Genomic DNA, 22,123 nt, shown 5'->3' on the forward strand with positions numbered 1-22,123 from the left:
TCTGGTTTTGCTAACAACACTCAGTAAAGGAACATTTTTCTTCATATAACTTGAGAAAATTCGGAGGTGTATAAATTTGAGGCCAGTTTTTCATGAACCTTACTTACAGTTCTTTGAGTTCTTTTGGTAAGATAAATAAAACTTAGCATTTGCCCAAGATTTATAAAGGATCCTTTGGGATAAGAATTACAAGTTCATGCCAATACCACAACCTAAAATGACAATTTTTTTTTCAGCAACCACGAAGTCTTACATGTTTTTCATCTCCCCTTTAATTTTTCTTAACTACTTTGCAATAGACTCTGCCAAGCCAAGAAAAAAATCACATCGCGAAGAACTTGGTGAGTAAATGACAATCACCTCAAAGAGATATTAATGGAACTCTTTAGAACCAATAACGAACAAATTTCCTCCTGGACCTAATGCATTTTTTAAAAGAACTTGTATTCCTAGTTGTATAGTCCTATTAAGCTAGAAAAATAGAATATTTTAGTACAAATTTTCTTGTGCAAAAAAGAGTAAGAATTTTGTTATGCAATTGTTATTGTACAATTCTGGTATTCGAAACCCCAGAAAATAGCAAAGTCGTGTGAATTAGATGGATTTGACCACACTCTAGGTCAGAAGACCAAAAGACCAAAAGAGAAGATGAAGACAGCTGTGCAACCAATATCCCTTCCCTCATACTAGCAGGGCACGGATAGCTGATTCTTTGCAGCACCGTCCAGTAAATTCTCTGTTCTCCTTTCAGTCTTGGTGTTGTTGCATCCCTTATCAGTCCAGATATCACTAGGGTAATTAACCAAACACAAAGGAAATCGTGAATGTTGGAAGGATGCATGTCTATACCAAAACCAAGTGTTTCAAAGATGTGAAATGCCAAGGACAGAGTCTTTCACAAACTAGGTTAAAAGAACGACTAAAATCAGGTTTTACAAAATTCTTCTTTAGAGGAACTTTTATGCAATCCCTCTTCACATTTTAACATGGTTTAACTGATATCCGTTCATCTACATCCATGACCAGGTAGACCAGCAATCCTTTCCACATCACATAAAATGTAGTGAATGAAAACTGTCTGCTGAATAATAAGTCATCTCTAATACATTGTTTCTCAGTGTGGGATCCTGGACTACTTCTATCAATATTTTCTAGGGTGTCAGCTAGAAAGGTATATTTCAGGGTCCCTTTTCAGAACCACCAAATCTTTATCTCTGGCCATTGTTAACAAAATTTGCAAATAATTCTTTTTCATTTGAAATACTCTAAGGATTTTTTTTAAATCTCTGTTGTTGGGGGTATAGCTCAGTGGTAGAGCATTTGACTGCATAAATCTCTGTTGCTTTACCCACAGAAAATAAAATAAATTTATGTGTATGAGGTGGTACTGACCTTGTGAAAACTTCCATAAAAAATTTTCTGGATTTCAGGTCCTTCAAAAGTGACAGTTTGAAAATCCCCACTGTAGTCATAGTTGAAGTACGTGAGGGTTTTCCCACCGTCTAATCAAAGAAAAATGACAAAAATGAAATAATTATAGTAGATAAATATTTTTCTAAAATTCAACTCGACTGAAAATACTGCTTCCATTGTATTGAGGCTATATTTATAATAAAGGGATGAGTAAGTAAGGTAATGATCTAGGGTCCCTGGGTTGTCCAGGCGTCAGTTGGCCAGATTAACTGCCTTAACCACAATGTGATAATAGGGAGGCAAGGACCTCTACTTATTCTTCCTCTGTCCTTCCTTGCCTACACTTTCATCTCCCTTTTGGAGAGGATTGTTTGAATTTTGGAGTAGAGACAGACAAAAAGGGAGAAAGGAATTAATCAAATCTTACGAAATAGAAACCAGATACTTCATCTTATTAACTCTATGCCACAACTGGCTTGTCCTGGATATACAACTTAACCCATCCCAAAATAAATGATATTCAATGTCTCTTATTATGGACAAACAAACAAAACCTATTATTGAATGTTTCGTATTATGAAGAATATTTTATTTTAAAAAATAGGAATGTTCTTACTAGCTCATTTCTGGATTATAATTTAATTATTCACACTGTTTTCAAAAGGTACAAGCTAGTCAATCATTTTGAGACTTTTTTGTTGTTGTTTTCAATTCCTGGGCATATACTGATGCTCTTTTAAGCTACAACTTTCCCTTAGTTTCAATATTAATACAAAATGTTTTCACAACATTATATTTAGTTGTCGACTCATTTCCATGAGCTGAAAAGTCCTTTCATAAATATTACTTGAAAATAAGATTAAAAAACTTCCCTTATCCAAATGTTGGGCCACTTAACAGTGACCACCAAATTTTGGTTCCTAGCTTTGCTGAAATCCTAAACAAAAAAATGATTTAGAAAATTCAGTGGCATTAACCAAATACATCACTTAAGTGATGACCATATATGACATTCAAGAGCTTGAGGTTAAGAAGCTTCCTTTCAACATCCCAACCTCCAGACAACGGAGTTTTCTATTCTTCAGACTGATGCAATCTTTCTAGACTCACTCTTTAGATGACTTCACCCAGTATCATGGTTTATTTAAAACACAAACACAACTATCAAATTTATAACCCCATTCCCTGAGTTATTCATTTCTTCATTTTCCCTTTCTTTTGTAAATAAACATTTTATTAACAACAAAAAAAATTATAACCCCATTCCAGAATTCTTCCCAAAAATGCACTTGCCAATCTGACCATTCTTTTCCTCCGATATGAAATAAACATCCTACATATATCATACCCATATCCAAAAATGAATCTCTGGTTCCACCTCTTTGCTTGGCCCTCCCTCCCCCTCAACCTTGTTCTTTCCATAGTCTTTTTATTTTTAAAGATTTGTTTATTTATGCATGGGGTACAGGCCAGAGATGTGGGGGGGTGAAAGGATTCACCAGAGACAGAGTGGGGAACAGAACAGGCAGACTGACTGAAATACACAGGAGAGGTTTGCCTCATCATGTGGGTTGCTCCCTGACTGTCCAGGGATTGAACTCGTGCTACAGAGGCTGCAGACAGCTTCATAGTGAGGTGCTTAACCCCTTGCACCACCAGGGAGGCCCTTTCCATAGTCTTCATCATCTCAGTAATTGTCTCTCTCCACCTTGCTCACTATTTTATCCTAGAGCTTAGCATGACATATAGTAGAAGCACAGTATTTGTTGAAAGAATACTGTTACTGGGCTTCCCTGGTGGCACAAGTTGTTAAGCACTGTGCTATGAAGCAATCTGCAGCCTCTGCAGCACGAATTCGATCTCCACTGGCCTGGGAGCAGCCCACATGGTGCAGCAGACCTCTCCTGACTCACCTGCTGCTCCCCTCAGCAGTGTATTTTGGTCAGTCTGCCTGTTCTGTTCCCCACTCTGTCTCTGGTGAATCCTCTCACCCCCAACATCTCTGGCCTGTACCCCAGCTGTTGTATGCATAAATAAATAAATCTTAAAAAGAAGACAAATTTTTAAAAAAAGAATACTGTTATTGTTTCATAGTTCATAGTGTTTACATTTGGCTTAAGATAACTGAGTTACCCTGCAATATACACAAAACAAGCAAAGTAGAAAACAACACACATGTTCATACATGTGTGCACAAATGTGATATAAATAAGTATACTTACTATCTAGAATTACTCCAACCAAAGGGTCAGAATTTTTATTTAAAATCTCCCAAAGAGCAAATGGCTCCTCTGGGGTGTCAGGAAGAATCCGGAATAGAAAACTGATTGTGTAATCAGAGGGCAATCCTTCTGGATGCAAGTACCTGAAAATGAAAAAAAAAATGTTTTATTATATCCCTCCTCAAGTTATTTATCCAAATATTAAAGCAAATATACTTTCATTCTATAAAATTTGGAAAAATAAGGAAATAATAACAGCTCGCCATTAATCCCATCCAGAGGTGATGATCACGGTGTTGGTGTGGTCCAGGTTTTTTAAAATGTATGTAAATATTTGTCCAATTTATATAATAATTTTGCCAATCTCTTCTCTAAACACCATATACTATTTTATATTTCCTTAATTGTTTTATATTCCCTTAAATATTTTTAAAAGTGTATTTAATATCTACACAATCATCTTTTGGCTATTACATAATTTATCTAACTTCTCACTTCTGACTGAATATTTAAGTAGTTTCAAGAACTTGTATTATAAAAAATGTATATCTCTAGCCAATCCTTTTGCAAAACTAAATTGAGACATGGTTACTTTCTACCACATGTTATGGTTATTTGCATTGGTTATCCTGTACGGTTATCCTGTATGCACTGTATGCTGTGATATTATCATCTAGATCTATCTTCAAGAATTAAGAATGTGGGGGCCTCCCTGGTGGTGCAAAAGGTTAAGTCTCAGCACTATCAAGCTATCACCAGCCACTAGGGCACGAGTTGGATCCCCAGCCAGGGAGCTGACCCACATGGTGCAGCAGACCTCTCCTGTCTAGCCCGCTGCTCCCCTCAGCAGTGTATTTCAATAGATCTGTCTTTTCTGCTCCCCACTCTGTCTCTGTTGAATCCTCTCACTCCCTGCACCTCTGGCCTATACCCTAGTTATTATATGAGTAAATAAATAAAAATAAAACTTTTTTAAAAAGGAATTAAGAATGCACTACTCCTGCTGCTAGAAGAGGGTTCTGCAGGTGGCACTCAGATACCAACTCCCCTCAAAAATTGCCTCAGCTGAAGAAAGATGACAGTCCCAAAGTCATAGCATCTTTGGTATGGCATCCCTTTTCAATTATAGCTCTTTGAGGCACTATAAAGACCAAAACTTCCCATTCTAATGGAGATAGCTCCATTTTCAGAACTTCTGTGAGTGGGTCAGCTGAGTCTTTCAGTGAGATCATGTCACTGCTTGACCTCAAGAATGATTTTTCAAATACCCATTTTATTTGTTTGTTTAATCATTCATTTCCCCCCCCCAATTACGTTTATTAAGGTAAAGTTAGTTTACAACATTATTTGTGTTAAGGGTTATAGGTTCAAACATTTAAAAATGTATGCTTCCACACCCTGGCCACCACCAAAGCCCCAATAATCCTCCACCATGTTCCACTGGGTCCCCTTCCTACCTGATTCCCTCCGTATCACACTCCCCTTCTGATATGCCTCAGTTTTGCAGTCAGATGTCAAGGGTTTGTATTAGTTTGTTTTGTCTGACACTCTGTTTTGTTTCTCTATATTCCAGATATAAGTGTATCATCTGGTATCAAATTCCAGATACAAGTGTATCATCTGGTATCAAATACGCATTTTAATATTCATCACTACATAGTATGCAAAAAATCACCAAAAGTTATATCAGATGTTAGCTTTATCTAAAACCACATGTATTCTGTAGGTCAACTGTAATTACAACAATTTTCTAGAAAGTGAAGCTATACCTGTAACAACAAATATTTTAGCTTATTAAAAGAGGCCTACTTATTTCAAAAATCACAATAAAACACAATGTAATAATATGGGTACTACTGTAAGAGGCTAAAATTTAATAAACAATATTTTGGAAGAAGACAGAATAGTGACTTTCTAACACTTTTTTTATGGATAGATGAATTTAATGCTCTAACATGATCTCTTCCATTTTTTCATGTAAATGTGCACACAGCTATATAAATATGTGGACACTGAAAATGTTCCACATTAAAATACTGATGGCATTTTGAGAAAAAAACAAATGTTGATTAGGAATGCAAAGCAGAAGACAACATCTGGAGAGATGACTCCTTCAAGAGTTCCCAGCCTGTAACCTTAAGTACCACCATACACAGAATTTAGAACAATGTCCTGTATATTGTGATACTGTGTACGTGTCATCTATCACAGTATATTTCCTCAAATTTCAATATTAAATTTTCAAAATTAAAGTTCAAATAGGACCTCCATGATGGCTTGGGTATAAGTCTCACCACTACAGTCTTAGTCGATCCCTGGGCAGGCACATATGGCACAGCAGACCTCTCCTGTCTTATCCACTGCTCCCCTTAGCAGTGTATTTCAGTCAATCTGCCTGTTCTGCTCCCCACTCTGACTCTTGTGAATCCTCTCATCCCCCACACCTCTGGCCTACATCCCAGTTCTTCTACATACACGCAAAAATAGTTCAAATAGCATTATGTTGATGCTAATGTTTTCAAATGAAGAAGCACAAACATCATGGAAAATTCTGCGAAGAGTTATTACAGCATATTTCAAGTTGACATCATTTTCACATTCAGATACAATAAACAAAGGATTAACTTTAATATATAGTAATGGAAGCATACTTGGTTGGCTGGGAAACCAGGGCATCTTTATGAAGTCGGTAGCACGGATATACGTTGAAGGTTCCAGGTTCCATAGAAACCCCTTCCACTGATGAAAAATCCTTTTCAACTAAGCCAAACATTTCCATCATCTTAAATCCTGAAAAAAAAAACCAAACAAGCCAAGAATAGAGAATAGACAGGTACTTTAGGATCTTTAATTTTTAGCTAGTAAGCTAAAAGTATTTTTAAAAGAATCTGGACCCCATATGGCAGTTATTTAATGTATTTGTATTTGGAAAAACTGTAATAATGCATACCTGCCAGGTCAATGCCATCCTTGTGCACCATTGGGCAGGCTGGAAAACAAAACAAACAAAATATAAAACCCTATTTTTACCCAAATATAATTGTTCCCTGTCTCGAGAACAGGAAGCTACCATAATCTTTCCGGATGTCAATTGTGGAAAGAATCCAAGCCAGATGTGCCTATGGTTTTCTGTGGATTCCTAAAGCCTGATGTGCTCTAATTTCTCCTATTAAAACCAAAGGGCCACCACTTCCTTCTCCTCTCCCAAGTCTATTAAAATCGATAGTGATCACTTGAGAGCATGTGTTGGGACAGGACTCACTCTTAATGTATCACCCTGATGAGCACTCTTAACAGTCTTGAAAACTATTGACTACAGCTGTTTCATGCAGAGTTTCTTTTAAACACAGTTCAATATCACTAAGCAAAGTCTAGCAACCTAAATCTCTAAACTGGAGAGTTGTCTTCATAAGCTCAACACCACAAAGCTTAATGTCGGCACAACAGCTCTGCAAGTCCATATTCCTTCCTCAGACCAAGATGAGAGTCATTATTTAACCAGCATTCAATAGTTCAGCCTTTAAGCAACATGAGTAAATACAAATGCCAAAGGACTAACTTGCTGATGCGGTTTCACAGACAAAAGTAATCAGCTCATCTTCAATTTTCTTAAAGGCGTCGAAGTCATCCACAAAGAAGACATGGCGTGCGCTGGGCTTGCTGCCAATGCTGACCAACTCTGAGTAGTCTGCATCGGCCACGCCCACTGCAAAAATGCTGTAGCCTGTGGCAGAAGGAGAACAGGTTTCTGATTACTTAAATTGCACAAAATACACAGTGCAATAGAAGACATGTCCAAATGTTTAAAATACGTTTATTTAGGAGGGCAAGTAGTGGTGGATAATTCATTCTTTACAGTTCATCAAAATTCTGCATGTGCATATTTCATTATATGATAATGATCCCATCATTCCCTAAAGAAATTTTCCATTATAAAGAAACTCAAGAAGGCACCAATTAGTGGTTAAGAGAAAATAGCTGCAATTTGAGTAATATCTTTATGTCTGCATATTTTTAGAAGTATTTTAAAATTAAGGAATGAAGTGTCACTGAAACAGAGAAATATTATCCCAGTTATTGTTGTTTTTTCTAGATTTAGAAACCAAGATGTTAATATTTAGCAGCCAGAGGTGAGTCACAGGTCAATTCTTGGTAAATCAATGTTAAATTACAATCTTCTAGGCATATCTTACAAAATGGAATCATCACACCAGTCCTACGACAATCTCCATTTTACATAGGACGAGGCTGAGGAGTTTTTATGATCAGATTATTTTAATGTTTCTTTTTTATGGTATTATATTTAATTGCTAGAATTTCTTATACAAGACATCCCTTATGTAATGAAAGTATTAGAGAAAACAAAACAAAAACAATAGATTTAACAAAACTAGAGAAAACTTGGGCAGAGCAGAATATAAAAATACTTAGTTGAGGGAAAAAACATAGACTTGTAACCTGGGAAGTATTTTTTTAAATCACATTGTCGAGTTACTATTAAGAACGTTTTTAAAATATTTAAATAATGCAAAATGTAACCTTCCTTAAGACAAAAATACTAATCTAGCTACTGTTGCTTACCTATGTAAACTTACCCTCTGATTGCATCTCCCTGGAGATTTTGTTCACATCATCTTGTGACCTCCCATCCGTTATAACCACGATGACTTTTGCAACGCCTCTTCTGGTACCTGACTCTGCAGTAAACAAAGTGTCTCGCACATGTTTGATGGCTCTTCCTGAAACAAGGAAGCAAATTCAGCTCAATTTCATTCCCTTCTATTTTGTGTTGCTAGGAGGGAAGGGTAAGAACGAAGTTCTTAAATGAATGAAAAATATAAGAATATATGTAATTACTAATAATTACTTCATATCTTAACTGGGATTTTTTGGTCTTACCTGTTTTAGTATTTCCTCCTTTGTATGAAATATGTTTAATTGCATCAAGCAGAGTCTCTTTGGTTTTGTAAGCATTAAGTTTAAATTCTGTTCTGGGGTCATCAGTGAACTGAACCATTGCAACCTAGAGAAAGAGGGTGTATTTGTTTTTACATATATGCAGACTTCCTCTGGGTAGGCGAACACAGAAAATAGTATGGTACCACCCACAACTTTAATCTCTTCCTTAACCCAATCCACATTTCCTTAGTTAAAATCTCACACAATTACATAACAAATGTAATGGTTATGTTAAACAGCCTATTTCCCCTAAGTACTTTTTAGGAAGTCATTTATTTTAAAACCTCATGAAAGCACATTTTGCCATTTTATTTGGCAGAGAAAAATGGATGTGAGGTCTTGTAACTTGATAAAGGCCAGAGGCTCAGAGTTAGATTCTTCGCAAGGATTTCTTTAGAAAGCAACCCTAGGAAGAAACTACCACTAGTCTACCATTTTACAGATGAAACTGAGGCACACAAAATCAAGCAAATTGCCCAAGATCACAAGAGCGGTCACTGGGGAACCAACAGGTGAAGCCAGGTAAACGCTACTTCAAAATCTGTCTTCCTAACTACTGCAATATAACCTTGGCTCTTATTCCTGGTGATTTGGGTCCATTTAAATGTATTGGTTCTTGGGTCTCCCTGGTAGCGTAAGGGGTTAAGATGCAACCTATGAAGCTCTCCACAACCACTGCAGCATGAATTCGATCCCTTTTGATCCCCTGCCCTCCAGGGAGCAACCCACATGGTGCAGCAGACCTCTCCTGTCTCGACCGCTGCTCCCCTCAGCATGTACTTCAGTCAATCTGCCTGTTCTGTTCCACGCTGTCTCTGGTGAATCTTCTCACCCTCCACATTTTTGGCCTGTACCCCAGTTATTGTATACATAAATAAATAAATCTTTAAAAAAATAAAATAAATAAATATATTGGTTCTTGTTTGTTTGGCAGCACTGTGATGGTGTGTGGGGGGGGGTGAAGACAGCATCTTCAGAGCGCTGTCTTTGATTCCATGATTCTGAATTCCTGCCAACTTATCCTGATCTACTGCAGATGTCACTATGCTTAGGAAACCTCTTCTGATTCCTCTATTCAAGACAAATTCCTCCCTCAGTTTCACATCTATTTGTGTCTTATGATACCTCTTCCATTCAAATGCACTCAGTCACTTTTTCAAAGTAAACATTTTAATGTCTTTAAAACACACACACACACTTTTAATGTCTTTGAGGGTAGGGAAAATATTGGGACTATCCTTAAGGGAGATACTCTATCCCATCATGTAAAAGAAACATCCACTAACAGGGTCATTCTAACCTTATTTTGCTGAGCTCAATAGCTTTTAAGGATTAGTCTTTTCTCAAGCTGTAGCAACCACCAGTAAGCCACATTGTCCATTCTCTCATTTAGGGTTGGGTCCAATCATTACGGTTCTTTGCCAATATCCTCTGATTCATAACCATAATAATAGCTTGAGATAATCTTTTAATGTGTAGAATGAATTAATTATTGATCAATTAGCCTTACTTGAGTTCCATCTGCACCAATCTTGTCCAGTGCTCCAACAGTGCTATACAGAAAGTTAATGATCTTATTGAAATTGTCATCTCCAATACTCCAGGATCCATCCACCATAAATACCAGATCTGCCTTGGCTGCTCTACATACTGAAGATTAAGAATAAATTTTGAATCAGTGATAATGTGAAAACATATTATTAAATCAACAAAGCAGAGGATAGTTTTTCTGTTAATTAGAGCTCTGCCCCATAATGAAGATGCTCATCTTTTAAGATTCATATTCCAAGCTCAAGTTCATTATACTTTCTGACCATCTTGTTTCTCCTATACCCAAGGCTCCTAGTGACTATGAAGCTTCTATCAAACATGTAGAATTAGAGAAGAAAAAATTCACCGACCTCAGTCCCAAAGACTAGAAATGAAAGAACACAAAAATGTAGAACTAAAACCATTTAGAGGTTAATCCCTAGTGTCTACAGACCAGGAGGAAAGTATCACTTACTTTCTTTTCAAAGTATCACTCGGTGTACCCTGTGCTGTGCTTACTGGTTTAGAAGTTAACTTCAGAGAGATTCAATGCATTCAGACATACGTAACACAGTGGAAACAGATTAATCCTCAATTTGAAATGTGCTTAAACTAAGAGCATAAACAAACTTTAATTCTACCCTTGCTCAAAAATTCTGCCACCCATTGATATGTGTCAAGAAATGTACACTAATGCTAGCCCAGAGAAACTATTATCAGTTTGTATTACTACACACCAACAGTAAGAGACGAGCAAAAACAAACCAAAAACCAAAACCAAAACAAAACAAAACAAAAAAACCCTATTCCAATGAAAGCATTTTTAATAGTCCTTTTTTTTTGGTATCAAGACCTGTTTCAGATTATCTATGCATCACTTCCCCTTCATTAGTGTAGATCATTGTGGTTGAGGGTTTTATGATACATCAAACAATTTATTTTTTAGTAAAGCTGGGTCTTTTAATCATAGGCCAGTTGCACAACTATGAGATAATGTGCCTTTCTTTAAAAAAAAAAAAAAAAAAAAAAAGCTCATTTGATTTGTATTTTAATAGTGCAACTTAATTCCCTTAATGCTAATGTAAAATAAACCATCTCCAAATGAGATATTACTCCAGGGACAATAAGGATTGGTGAGGTTATTCTAATGAGTCTCAGGATTTATGAAGTTTTATAAATTTATGGTTTGAATTTAGGCTAATTATAAGCTTATAAAAGAAAACTTGGTTTTCTGTTTCTAAAGACAGATGAAATCAAAATTGTGAATGATCTTTGAAATGAGAGCAAAATCTATTTGAAACTATACTCAAGATGAAAATTTTACATTAATCCAAAAATATATTTCAAAACACATGAAGGATTTATCTCTGGGATAAGAAATTGTGTTTTTAATTTTCTGTCTACTTTTTTATTTTTAACTTTTGTTCAGTAAATATTCAGCATCACTTTAATGATAAAAATTTATAGTTATTCTAGTTAAATACAATCAGGACAAATAGAGTCTAAAACAAACACGGTTTTCAGGCTGCAAAATCCCCACCATATAAAATCACCCTGACAAAAATTAAGACTAATGTTTCTATCCTTAACCCCACAGACATTTCCAAACTACCTAAGTCTTCCATAAGCACATGTGTGAATGTCTCCTGAATAATATCCATACTCGACTGTAAACAAAAATATTCTGACCTTGAAGAGTTCTGAATTATCTGCATCAGAAAAGTCTTATTATCAAATTCATCCAACTAGAATGTTGTTTTACATTCCAGTAGTGAGACTCATTATATTTATTGAGACTACAGAAAGCCATACATGAAGATGGTAGAAGAGAGCTGGCATTCCACAAAGTAAATAGCATGGAAAGGTTCAGGGTAGCATAAGAATAATGTAAGGGGATGCTGAGATGTACAAATCTGTTGTCACTGAACACAGGTAAAAGATGCCATGAAGTAGGTTGATGATTAACGACTTTGCATGAATGCTGGGAGGAATATTGAATTTTGCTAGAGTTTCTCACTGTCTCTTTCCTTGACCATATCACTGCCCAGAATCTGATCTTTAAAATGACTGTAAGCTCCTGTAAACAGGAACAGCTTATTTTTATTGCATCCCTGCTAAGTAAGAAGCACTTTAAAGTGCGTGATGAATTGAACTCTTTTGATACAAATGTGAATTCTACCTCTCTCCTGTCCTTACTCTGGTTCATGATCCCCATCCACCAAAGTTAACTTTCTCCCTCATACAAACATCTCATTACAGGTTTTTTTCTGATAGGATAAAGCCCAAGCTCCTTATTCTTATTCAGACAAACCACTTCATTACTGTCTTCTCACTCTTTTCAAAATGTTGATTAAATTCATTAATCTCTTTCATGAACAATTAACCTGCAACAGCATTAACTGTTCTTATTTCTGGACTACGATAGTATAATCTCCATTTTCTTACATATTCTTTAGTGGTAACTAACCCAGCAAACACCCGTTCTCTAGCAGAACTGAGAATTAGCATAAAGTTCCAATCATTTATTATTATTGAATTCTTAGTGGCTGGCATAAGAATTTTGAGAATGAATAACAGGGTTAATAAATGTTCATTAAGTGAATAAAAAAATTAATGACCATACTGTGCTGGGATGATGTTTTAGAAAATTACCTTAACAGTCAAGTAAGATATAATAAGGGATTTTCATGGTGACAAGAAAAAAGATGTAAACTGGGAAATTATTAACCTTGCCTATAAAATCATGAACTAGATTCACATTCACCAATTATGTAACTGTTCTTTCTTGATGAGTGCTTACTACTCTGAAACCTTTGATAAAATAAGTACAATGCAGTTCTGTTAGAAAATCTACTTTCTCTATATATTCTATTATTAACTGGGTATTTATAAGGATTTATAGGGCTTGATAAGCATTCATGCTATAGAGAATACTAGGTAGCACAATAAATACCTTTTATTAATACTTTGATTTTCAAATGAACAACAAAACCAACAAAAAATCCTAAACCTAAAATCACAGCATTATTGTATTATTCTGTTACCTTCCTTTGCTGGTGGAATGGTTGGAGGAAAAGTAGGTGGTTGAGTAGGAAGTGCTTCTGTGAAGAAGAGGAAGAAAGAATATCTATTAGTCATTTTATCTATGGCAAAGAGGGTATGGTCAAGCATGCAAGTGAGTGATTTTTAAAAATTTATTTATTTATATATATTTTACATCATTGTTCATTGTTAAACAGCATTTGCTTTCTTTTTCAGGTGTAGCCCCATCAGAATTTCCACCACCAATTCACCCGTGCACCATCAATATAGTCCCTTGTGCTCCTCGCTCCCTCCTTCCGATCCCTGTCCTTCCCCCTACCCTGCAGGATGTCTCTGGTTTATAATTGTCTGTTTGTTATTGTTTTGTTTTCTTGTTTGTATTGTTATTTTTCCCCTGATGCCTCATTTTGTTCCCCTATATTCTTCCCATATGTGAAACCATTGATTTTTTTTTTTTCCTGCTGAGCAAGTCAGTAATTTTAACAATTGTCTTGTTTGAGACTTTAGTGAATTGAGTGACTACTATAAATCAGCCACCACCTTGAAAACTGGCTCCATCCACCCCTCACCTCAGACTGAAGACTTGAAATGTAATGTTGCCACCATTCGGTTTACACAGCAGGAATCAACACACACTGTCAACTACAAAGTGGTTCTAGGGCTGATTTAAGGCAGGAACTCTGCCAACCTATTTCTGATCAGTCTCCAGCTGCTTTCACATATATAATAAACTTCATTTCCATTCTGCCTTACTAAGGAGAGACCATCAATCCTTGTTCAGTAGCTATGGCCCACCCCCAGCCTGCATTCCCAGGTGTGTTCCCCAGTGGACTCTGATTCACTCCCTCTTCGGCTCAGACTGTATTGAGAAAAAATTTGGTTCTGAAGACCAAACAGCAGGACTTTAGGAAGTTTCAATGTATCAGCTCAGTTCAACCTGAAAGATGAAGGGTAAGAAGTCTACCTTAGAAGCAAAAGTGAGGTTTGGTTAAAGGACCCGGGAATAGTTCCATCAGCAAGGCGAAGATCCTATCAATTGTCATTGCAAAGCAATAGGAAATTATGGCTTCATTAAACATCCTAAGTATTATTTTCTTAAATTCTTTTTTTAAAGATTTATTTATGCATATAAGAGCTGGGGTACAGGCCAGAGGTGTGGGGGGTGAGAGGATTCACCAGAGACTGAGTGGGGAACAGAACAGGCAGACTGACTGAAATACACTGCTGAGGGGAGCAGCGGGCGAGCCAGGAGAAGTCTGCCTTGCCATGTGGTTTGCTCTCTGGCTGGCCGGGGATCAAACTCGTGCTGCAGAGGCTGCGGATTGCTTCACAGCGTGAAGTTAACAGTTATGGGGTTAAGGTTAGGGGAAGTTGAATTAGACCAGGGGTCCCAAATGCAAATGTTTTCCAACGCCAGGCAGGTAATGAGTGTGAGCAAATACCTTAACCTGAACCTAGAGGAGCAGCAACCTGAGAGCCCATGTGCTGTGTATAAGACACATCAGTTCCCTGGTTACAGCAGACAGACTGTGTGCCAGTGCTGTCAGATGATTTGAATTTTCAAATGACACAATAAAACTTAAAAGGTATGGCTAAGAAAACATGTCTTATGGTGAGATCCCTTGACAACCAGTTGGTAATAACAGTAATGATGACAACAAGGATGTGTTGAATAATATACAGGTGGAAAAGCTTTTCAACAGCTTCTCTTATTGGATCATCACTACCGCCCACAGAGGAAAGGGAGTAGGCTTGAATTTTACTAGTGAGCAAAAAAGTAGCTCATAAGTGAATAACTTCTGTTATAACTCAAGATAACTATGTTTGGAAAGGCCTCAACTGAGTCTGTTTGACTCTAAATCTTGCTCAGTAGAAAACCTCTAATAACCTATAATGATACTCTCCTCTATTCACAAAACAGAATACTAATCACCAATATGCAAAACTCCAGATACATTCTACAACATGAATTAACCTCAGAAACATAAGCTAAGTGATAGATACCAGATGCAAAAGACTACCGGTTCCTTATTTCCACTCATATGAAATGTTCAGAAAAGGCACATGTAAGAAAAGAAAGATTTGGCAGGGCTGGGTGTTGGTAAGAGGATTGGACTGTGACTGAGCATTAAAGATCTCTTTGAGTTGATGAAATATTTAAAATTGGATTGCAGTGATGACTACACAGTTCTTTAAATGGGTGAACTTTAGTTGTGTGAACACATGTGTGATACAGTGTTAAATATTCCAGTTTTATGAAGTAAAGTCTGCATTTCAGAAAAGAATAGATTATTCGATTTATTGTTCTTTCATTTTCTGTTTCTGTAGGTCACACGTTGGTGATTTCTTCCTGGAAGCGCCAGATGACCTGAGAGACCTAAGCACCAACACTTTCTAAATGTCAGATTCAGGAGAGAGGGTCTACCCAGAAAGTCCAGTGCCCACCACCGATTCCAGAGATTTCAAATTTAAGTTCAAAACACCATGTAAGTATACTAATGACCCCCAAATTTACTATAGTTCAAGTCATTTTAAAGTTCATGGCCTTTAGGTCAGGAATCCTTGATTAAAAGCCATTCTAAGATGTTAACACCCTCTTTGCTCCTTAGAACATGTAAAAAGTCCTTTGTTTTAATTTTACACTTTGCCTTTCCTTTCAATGCATCAGATCAGCAGCCAACTTGGAAAAAGAGCAAGAGTGTCTTAAGCAGGCAATAACTCTGAGGTCAACCAGTTGAAACATCTTGGCCCCATGCCCACCCTAATGGCCATGCTTATATGCCATTGTTTTAATGTCAGGACCCAGTCCTTATACTTCATTTCACACTCCACATACCACAAATGTTCCTTATGACCATAGATCACAATATAGGTCATTGTTCCAAACACTCTGTCATCCTGTGGCCTTACAGTCCCTTGTGAAACATATGGGGAATGGGAAAAAAATGTGCAGATGACATCAGTAGATCCAATGCAATGAATTCTGGGACTGGATAAGAAGAGCAAAACTTGTATTACATTAATTCCCGTGCATTCATAGACAGTATTTTTCTAAATGGAATAAGGTCTTTGAACCCAAGATGAATGCCTATAATATTTTTGCTCATGTAGATAGGAATCAGGAGAGAACACAGTTGACTCACGTGTTTTTTCCATGATGCTCACACTGGGTCCCTCAATCTCTTGGAGCTTTGTATAAACACTGATTTTGTATTCTGAATCAGGCTGAAGTCCATAGAAGCAATGACTGTTTGAGCCTCCCCCCAAAGTGGATTCTTGCTTTTGGGTATCTATAATGCAAACACAACAAAACATGCACATATGAAAATTTACAAACAGTAGACAATTTGCTTCTAAAACACTTAATACTCTTTGCCGAATCAGATAACTCCAGAATGTTTGAGATAGTCTATCATTTTTCTGAAGAACTAACATATCCACTGATTTTTTTTTATAATTGAAAACCACATTTTATATATTCAAAAATGAGATTCACTAATAAAAGACTTCTGAGGTTAACCCTCTAATGAATGATGAATTATGAATGTACATAATTATATGTACACATCTTAATTGATCTCTTGGGCAGGTGTGGAGGTGAGCACATTTTTATCTTATTTTATTTTCCAGAATTTAACTGGCATTATTAGAAATACTAATTTTACTAACTGCATTTAATATTTTGTGAATCAATCTTGTCTTTTGCCAATTTACTTATTTATTTTAATTGAGCTAACATTGCTTTACAAAAGTGCATATGATTCAGAGGTGTAGGGTCACACCTCCTTATGTTAGGGGGAAATGATGTCCTGAGCTAATCCCATGCAGGCTTTGTGGACCCCACCCCCACTCCAGACCAAAGCCATCAAGACATTGGGAAAGACAAATCCCGTCACCACCAAAGGGAGGGTGGCTGGGACCTGAGGGTGGAGTTAAGCAGCCAGGTTTGGTATAAAAACCAAACACGTGGGCCTTGGGGGGCTCACTCTCTTGCTCTCTCACTCTCTTGCTCGCCTCCTGGCTTCACGGCTCCTGGCTTGCAGCCAGCTCTCAGAGTGCTATTTGGGATTCCAGATCCGCGGATCGAGTAGGATGCATTTCAAACTTTGTCTCCCACTTTTCTCCCTGAGCTGTACATTTCCTCATTACCCCTTCCCTTGTGAATAAACCTTTTATTAACCTTTCGCGTGTGCCTGCAGTAGAGCATTGATAAGTCCTTTTAAGCGTGCAGGTGAGGACCCACAGTCAGGGAACCCGTTTTGTATTGGGGCTGCCCTGTAACACTTAGATGCATGTCTTCCCAACGCTCCCACCACCAAGGCAGCCACAGTCCTTCACCATAGTCCATTGTGCCCCCTTTTCTCCTCATTTCCACATCCCAAATCCAAATTGCTTTGCCATCCTGGGAGAATTAGAGTTGTTCCTTAGGTAGAGTCTGTGGAAGTTGAATTAATTATATTCATCATTTCCTGAGGACTTACTAAGTGCCAGATTCTGTGCTTGGTATTTAATGTAAACAATAACAAAGAATAATAGCCAACAGGGGACAAGCACTTTATAGTATTTATGATATTTCACCCTTACAATGTTTATAATTACACTAAGTCTGAAGACAAGAAACTGAGACCAGAAAAGGAAGTAAATTACCCAATAAGCAGTAGAATTGAAATTTAAATTCAGAGCTCAGAGTCTCAGAGAATGTTGCTTTAATTTCTATTAATGTACCATGAAACATGTAAGTTAATCATATGGGTATTCTAATGAAACAGTTTGGGAGCTGCTGAGCATCTAGGAAATAAGTGCCTTTCTGGACAAAATGGATGGATCTTGAGATGATATTCAGTGAAATAAGTCAGAAAGTGACAGACTGTTAGCTGAGATTCTCATTCATTTGCAGAATATAAATAACCAAAGAAAACAAACTGTCAAAACAATACGTCTTAGACTCTATGAAAAATTTATTAATTTCCAGATGAGGTGATTCCTAAAGGGTCTGGGGGAGGGAAGGCAACTGGCAGGGGTGGCTCTGGAGAGCTGGTCAAGGGGAAGGGAAACAAGTGCACATGTGGAGGTGTGACATTGCTCTCCTCAAAAATATACAGATGTGTAAACTAGTGGCAAATCAATAAGACTTGAAAAAAAATTAGCAAGTCTCAGATGAGAGGCTCCTTATGACTCAGTACTTCCCACACCATCAGACACAGCTGCCTATGTAGGTGACTTTGATGACTAAGGAGATTCACATAGATTTCTCACAGGCGCAAAGTGTTGATTTTTTTACCACATGGGCAATTGATTAAATGGAAAATCACTGCAATAACAAAAGAACAATAATGCAAATCTCCCCTTCCAGATTGATCTTCACCTGATCCATTTTGTATCCTCCTAGTCAATGCCTTATGTAGCTCTGTTTATAGGAATTTAGAAACCAGTGTTACAAAATTGTATTACTTAAATACACTACACTTATCATTTCATGGTTAGTGTTTGTGCAGAGGAGCTTATTAAGACAAAATATGGAAAATATATAAACAGACCAGATGTTTTTTAATGTACAAAATGCAGAAACATTATGATTTTTGCCTATTTTAAAATTAGATCTATTGAATTTCAATCTGTATTTTAATATATATTCAAACTGTATTTGTATACTATAGTATAAATGTATCAGAATAAACATGATATATATTTGAAATTTTGTTTATTGACAAATAATGATTTTTAAAAATATAATTAGTCATTGGTTAAATGGAATTTACATTCATTTTTATATTTGTGAATACTGAAGTGTTCCTAAAGTGAACTTTACCATAAAAACTTTAGAATATATTTGTGGAGAATGAATTAAAGTCTACTTGAATAGTTTATCATCTACTAAGCAATAAAACATTGGTAAACTGTATGCTTTGTGTTCCTGATATTCATGTTCAGTCTGTAGTTCCCAGTTTCAGAACCCCACAATAGCTGCCTCTTTCTGACCCTTAACCACCCTGTGGAGCCTCAAGCAAGCTTCTGTCACCACCTGCAAAACAGACATTTCTTAAATCCAATAATGGTTCCTAGTTTTCTCTCTCCAAAAAAGCTTCCAGAAACTCTCCAGGAATCAATTCTAGAGATGTGCTTTTCTGTCAACTAGTTTATTTTTCATGGCCCCCATGCACTTCACAGACCCTTGACAATAGAATATAAGTGGGATTTACTGCTGAAACAGTAGTTTTAAAATCTAGAAACCATTGGAAAATTGGAGCTGGCCCTTCAAAATAAATGGAAACCATATCAGTTGATTCCCAATACTAACAAGAACTGGTTGCATGAATGGGGGGGGGGTGGATATAATTCATGTTGCTTTTGGCATGGCTGATTCAGGTTTAATGACTTTGCCTTACAGGAAAACATTTGAACTGATCAAATCATGACTAATATCGTCAAGCCCTTGTGCCAAAAGCAGGGAGTTAATTTATTTTTTGGAACAGGGGGAAAAACTGTCTTATTTATGCATTCATTCAGCAGTTACCGAGATCCACAAGCAAAGACTATCTGCTATCCAAATGTTTTATTGGAATTTCATGATATAAATTGATCCACTCCCTAGGTCTCTCAACTACACTGACCTCCAATCATAGTATCACTCCTTCAAAAATTATAGACTTGAGAATAGGTTTTGTTTCATATGATCTTTTTTTGGGGGGGGTAGGGGGGTGATGGTGGTGGATTTGGTCTTTTATAAGGTAGTCCCTGCAATTTCTACCCTTGTTAAGGGATGATATTGCAAAGTTGACATTTCAGCACTTAAAGATAGAAGACAAGGTATCCATTCTTTGGAATCTTCTTAAGACAGGAAAGAAAGAAATTCACCAAGTTATGGGGGCTAGAGAGGAAATACAGTATTTTGACCCATGTATTTGTATATGTAAATACATGAACTTGAAGGGAAACACCATATTTAACTTCAGGTGCCAAGTCAACTCAAAAACAGCTGGAGAGAGAAACAGAACTCTGGACCATCCACAGAACTAATAGAAGTTCCCATGAGGTTCTGAGTTGCCCAACACCAACCAGAAGGCTCTGTCTTTGGTCTTTCCACAATTACCCAAAAGCCTACAATTTAATCTGGCAAGTGGATCACTGTTTCAAAAGCAGATTTTATTTCAGTCTATCCTGAGAGGAACTTAACCCTCTGGTAATGTTTTTTTTTAATTTCTTCTTGACTATAAAAAATGCCATAATATTTACATGGTAGAGGACATCTGTTGTTTTTGCCTGGCTTGCATTTAACTCATCTTTCTTTGACTATGTTCCTCCTCACACTTGGTCCTTATATTTGGGAAGGACTGAATAATAACCCCCTCCAGATAGTAGGGAGGGAGGTAACTTGATCCAACCAGTCTGTTTATTTCATGCTCTTGAACTCAATGATAGATTTAGAAGCATGTGGCCCAAACCAGGTTGATATGACTCAGTATCTGTGCTTTTGTTGAAATTACTGAAACACAGAAAGTTCTTTTTTTTTTTTAATTAATATGGTTAAGCCGTAATCTGGAAAAAATGTAATTCTGGATCTGACAGGGCCAATCCACAGAATCTTACAGAACAAAGGCAGAGAAGAGCAGATAAGAAGAACAGTGCAAGACTTTATCTCAATAACATTGTTTGAACATCTGGATTTATATGGGTCTGAAGCCAGATAATTTTGTACTTTTCAATCTATTACCCAATACATTGGCATTCTTGCTTAAGTCCCTTTTTATATCATTTACAAAGAAACTTGCATTATACAGTTTATCCACAAAAACCTTGGAAATTTGTAGGTATTACCTCAGATGAAGCCTTGAAAGAAGTCATTTAGAATCCTTTCTCAGCTTCAGTGAAACCCAGAGAAGAAAGTTGACAGTAGTTGTTGTTAGAGTTCAAGCCTCTCCACTGACTTCATCTGAGACACCTCCCCTCTCCTGCCCATGGGGAATATATTTTTTAAAACTGGGAAAAACTTACCTGTCAAACAGTAGGACTTTGGCTAAGGTATTAAGAAACTGGCCACCCTGGAATAATGCATTTCTCCATCACATGGAACATTGGGTCCAGTTTGTCTCCAGCATCCCACCCCCCATGGAAGCAAGGACTGAATTTTCTGTGGAGGCAGTGTGAAGTGCCAACAGGAGAGATTAGAGTATAAACAGTGGTTACTGGGACTCATCTGCCCATGGAAAAGCGAGCCTCTCAGCAAAGTACTTCAAAGGCAGTGATGACATTTCTCTGTAGGCTAAGGAAATTCAACCTAATCTCCCCAACTCCAAAGTGGAAAGACTAAACTCTAAGTTAAACTAAGTTGAAATATTTCTACATCTCCCCTACTGCTAGTCCTACATTCTCTCCCTATCCCTAACACTTCTTTTCAAAGCTGTCCATTAGAATCTGCTGCTATCCAGGAGCCACAAAAACTATGGTTATATCCATTCATTGATGAGAAAACAAGATTTGGGAAGGTTAAATAATTGGCCTAACCAGTCATCTGACTCCATATCCTGCATGATTCAACCACAGTGCTGCCTCCTCAAGAAGATGGCTCTTGTATCATGTTAATGTGTTTGTCAACAGTAATTTGCACAGAGCTCAATGCAGGAGTGCTTGGCAAAGACACACAGACAAGTTGCACTTACCCTGGAGGGATTCAATAACTACTCTGTAAGCAGTGGCATGACGCTGCACCTGCCACTGAGCACACAAGCTGTTCATCTGAATCTGGTCTGCTTGAAGATTGGTCACACCCAAAAACACTGTAAAAAAAGAGAAACATAACTATCCCATATTGTAGGCAGTGACACAAATGTTCCCAAGTCTGAGCTTTAAGATGCACAATTCTAACTCAAAGTTTCATATAGAAAGATGGGAACTCCATCAACCCACAATTAACTAGTGCACAAAAGAATTATTCTATGACTTCAAAAAGTACTTGCATC

At 37.1% G+C, this 22,123-nt stretch overlaps 1 protein-coding gene across 3 annotated transcripts in view; it reads right to left on the reverse strand.

Moving 5' to 3' along the window:
- COL14A1 (collagen type XIV alpha 1 chain) overlaps positions 1-22,123 on the reverse strand; it is a 161,158-nt gene that overhangs the window by 68,650 nt on the left and 70,385 nt on the right. For all 3 annotated transcript variants that reach the window (XM_037502239.2, XM_054692006.1, XM_054692008.1), the window contains exons 23-33: positions 21,824-21,940; positions 16,310-16,456; positions 13,169-13,225; positions 10,105-10,244; positions 8,535-8,658; positions 8,231-8,374; positions 7,195-7,359; positions 6,586-6,624; positions 6,287-6,425; positions 3,636-3,778; positions 1,393-1,502 (exon numbers count right to left, since the gene is read on the reverse strand). In XM_037502239.2, the coding sequence (XP_037358136.1) occupies positions 1,393-1,502; positions 3,636-3,778; positions 6,287-6,425; positions 6,586-6,624; positions 7,195-7,359; positions 8,231-8,374; positions 8,535-8,658; positions 10,105-10,244; positions 13,169-13,225; positions 16,310-16,456; positions 21,824-21,940 (1,325 nt within the window). The remainder of the gene's footprint in view (positions 1-1,392; positions 1,503-3,635; positions 3,779-6,286; positions 6,426-6,585; positions 6,625-7,194; positions 7,360-8,230; positions 8,375-8,534; positions 8,659-10,104; positions 10,245-13,168; positions 13,226-16,309; positions 16,457-21,823; positions 21,941-22,123) is intronic.

This window comes from Talpa occidentalis, unplaced genomic scaffold, assembly GCF_014898055.3.
Source record: "Talpa occidentalis isolate TD23 unplaced genomic scaffold, MPIMG_talOcc4v2.1, whole genome shotgun sequence".
Classification (NCBI taxonomy): domain Eukaryota; kingdom Metazoa; phylum Chordata; class Mammalia; order Eulipotyphla; family Talpidae; genus Talpa; species Talpa occidentalis.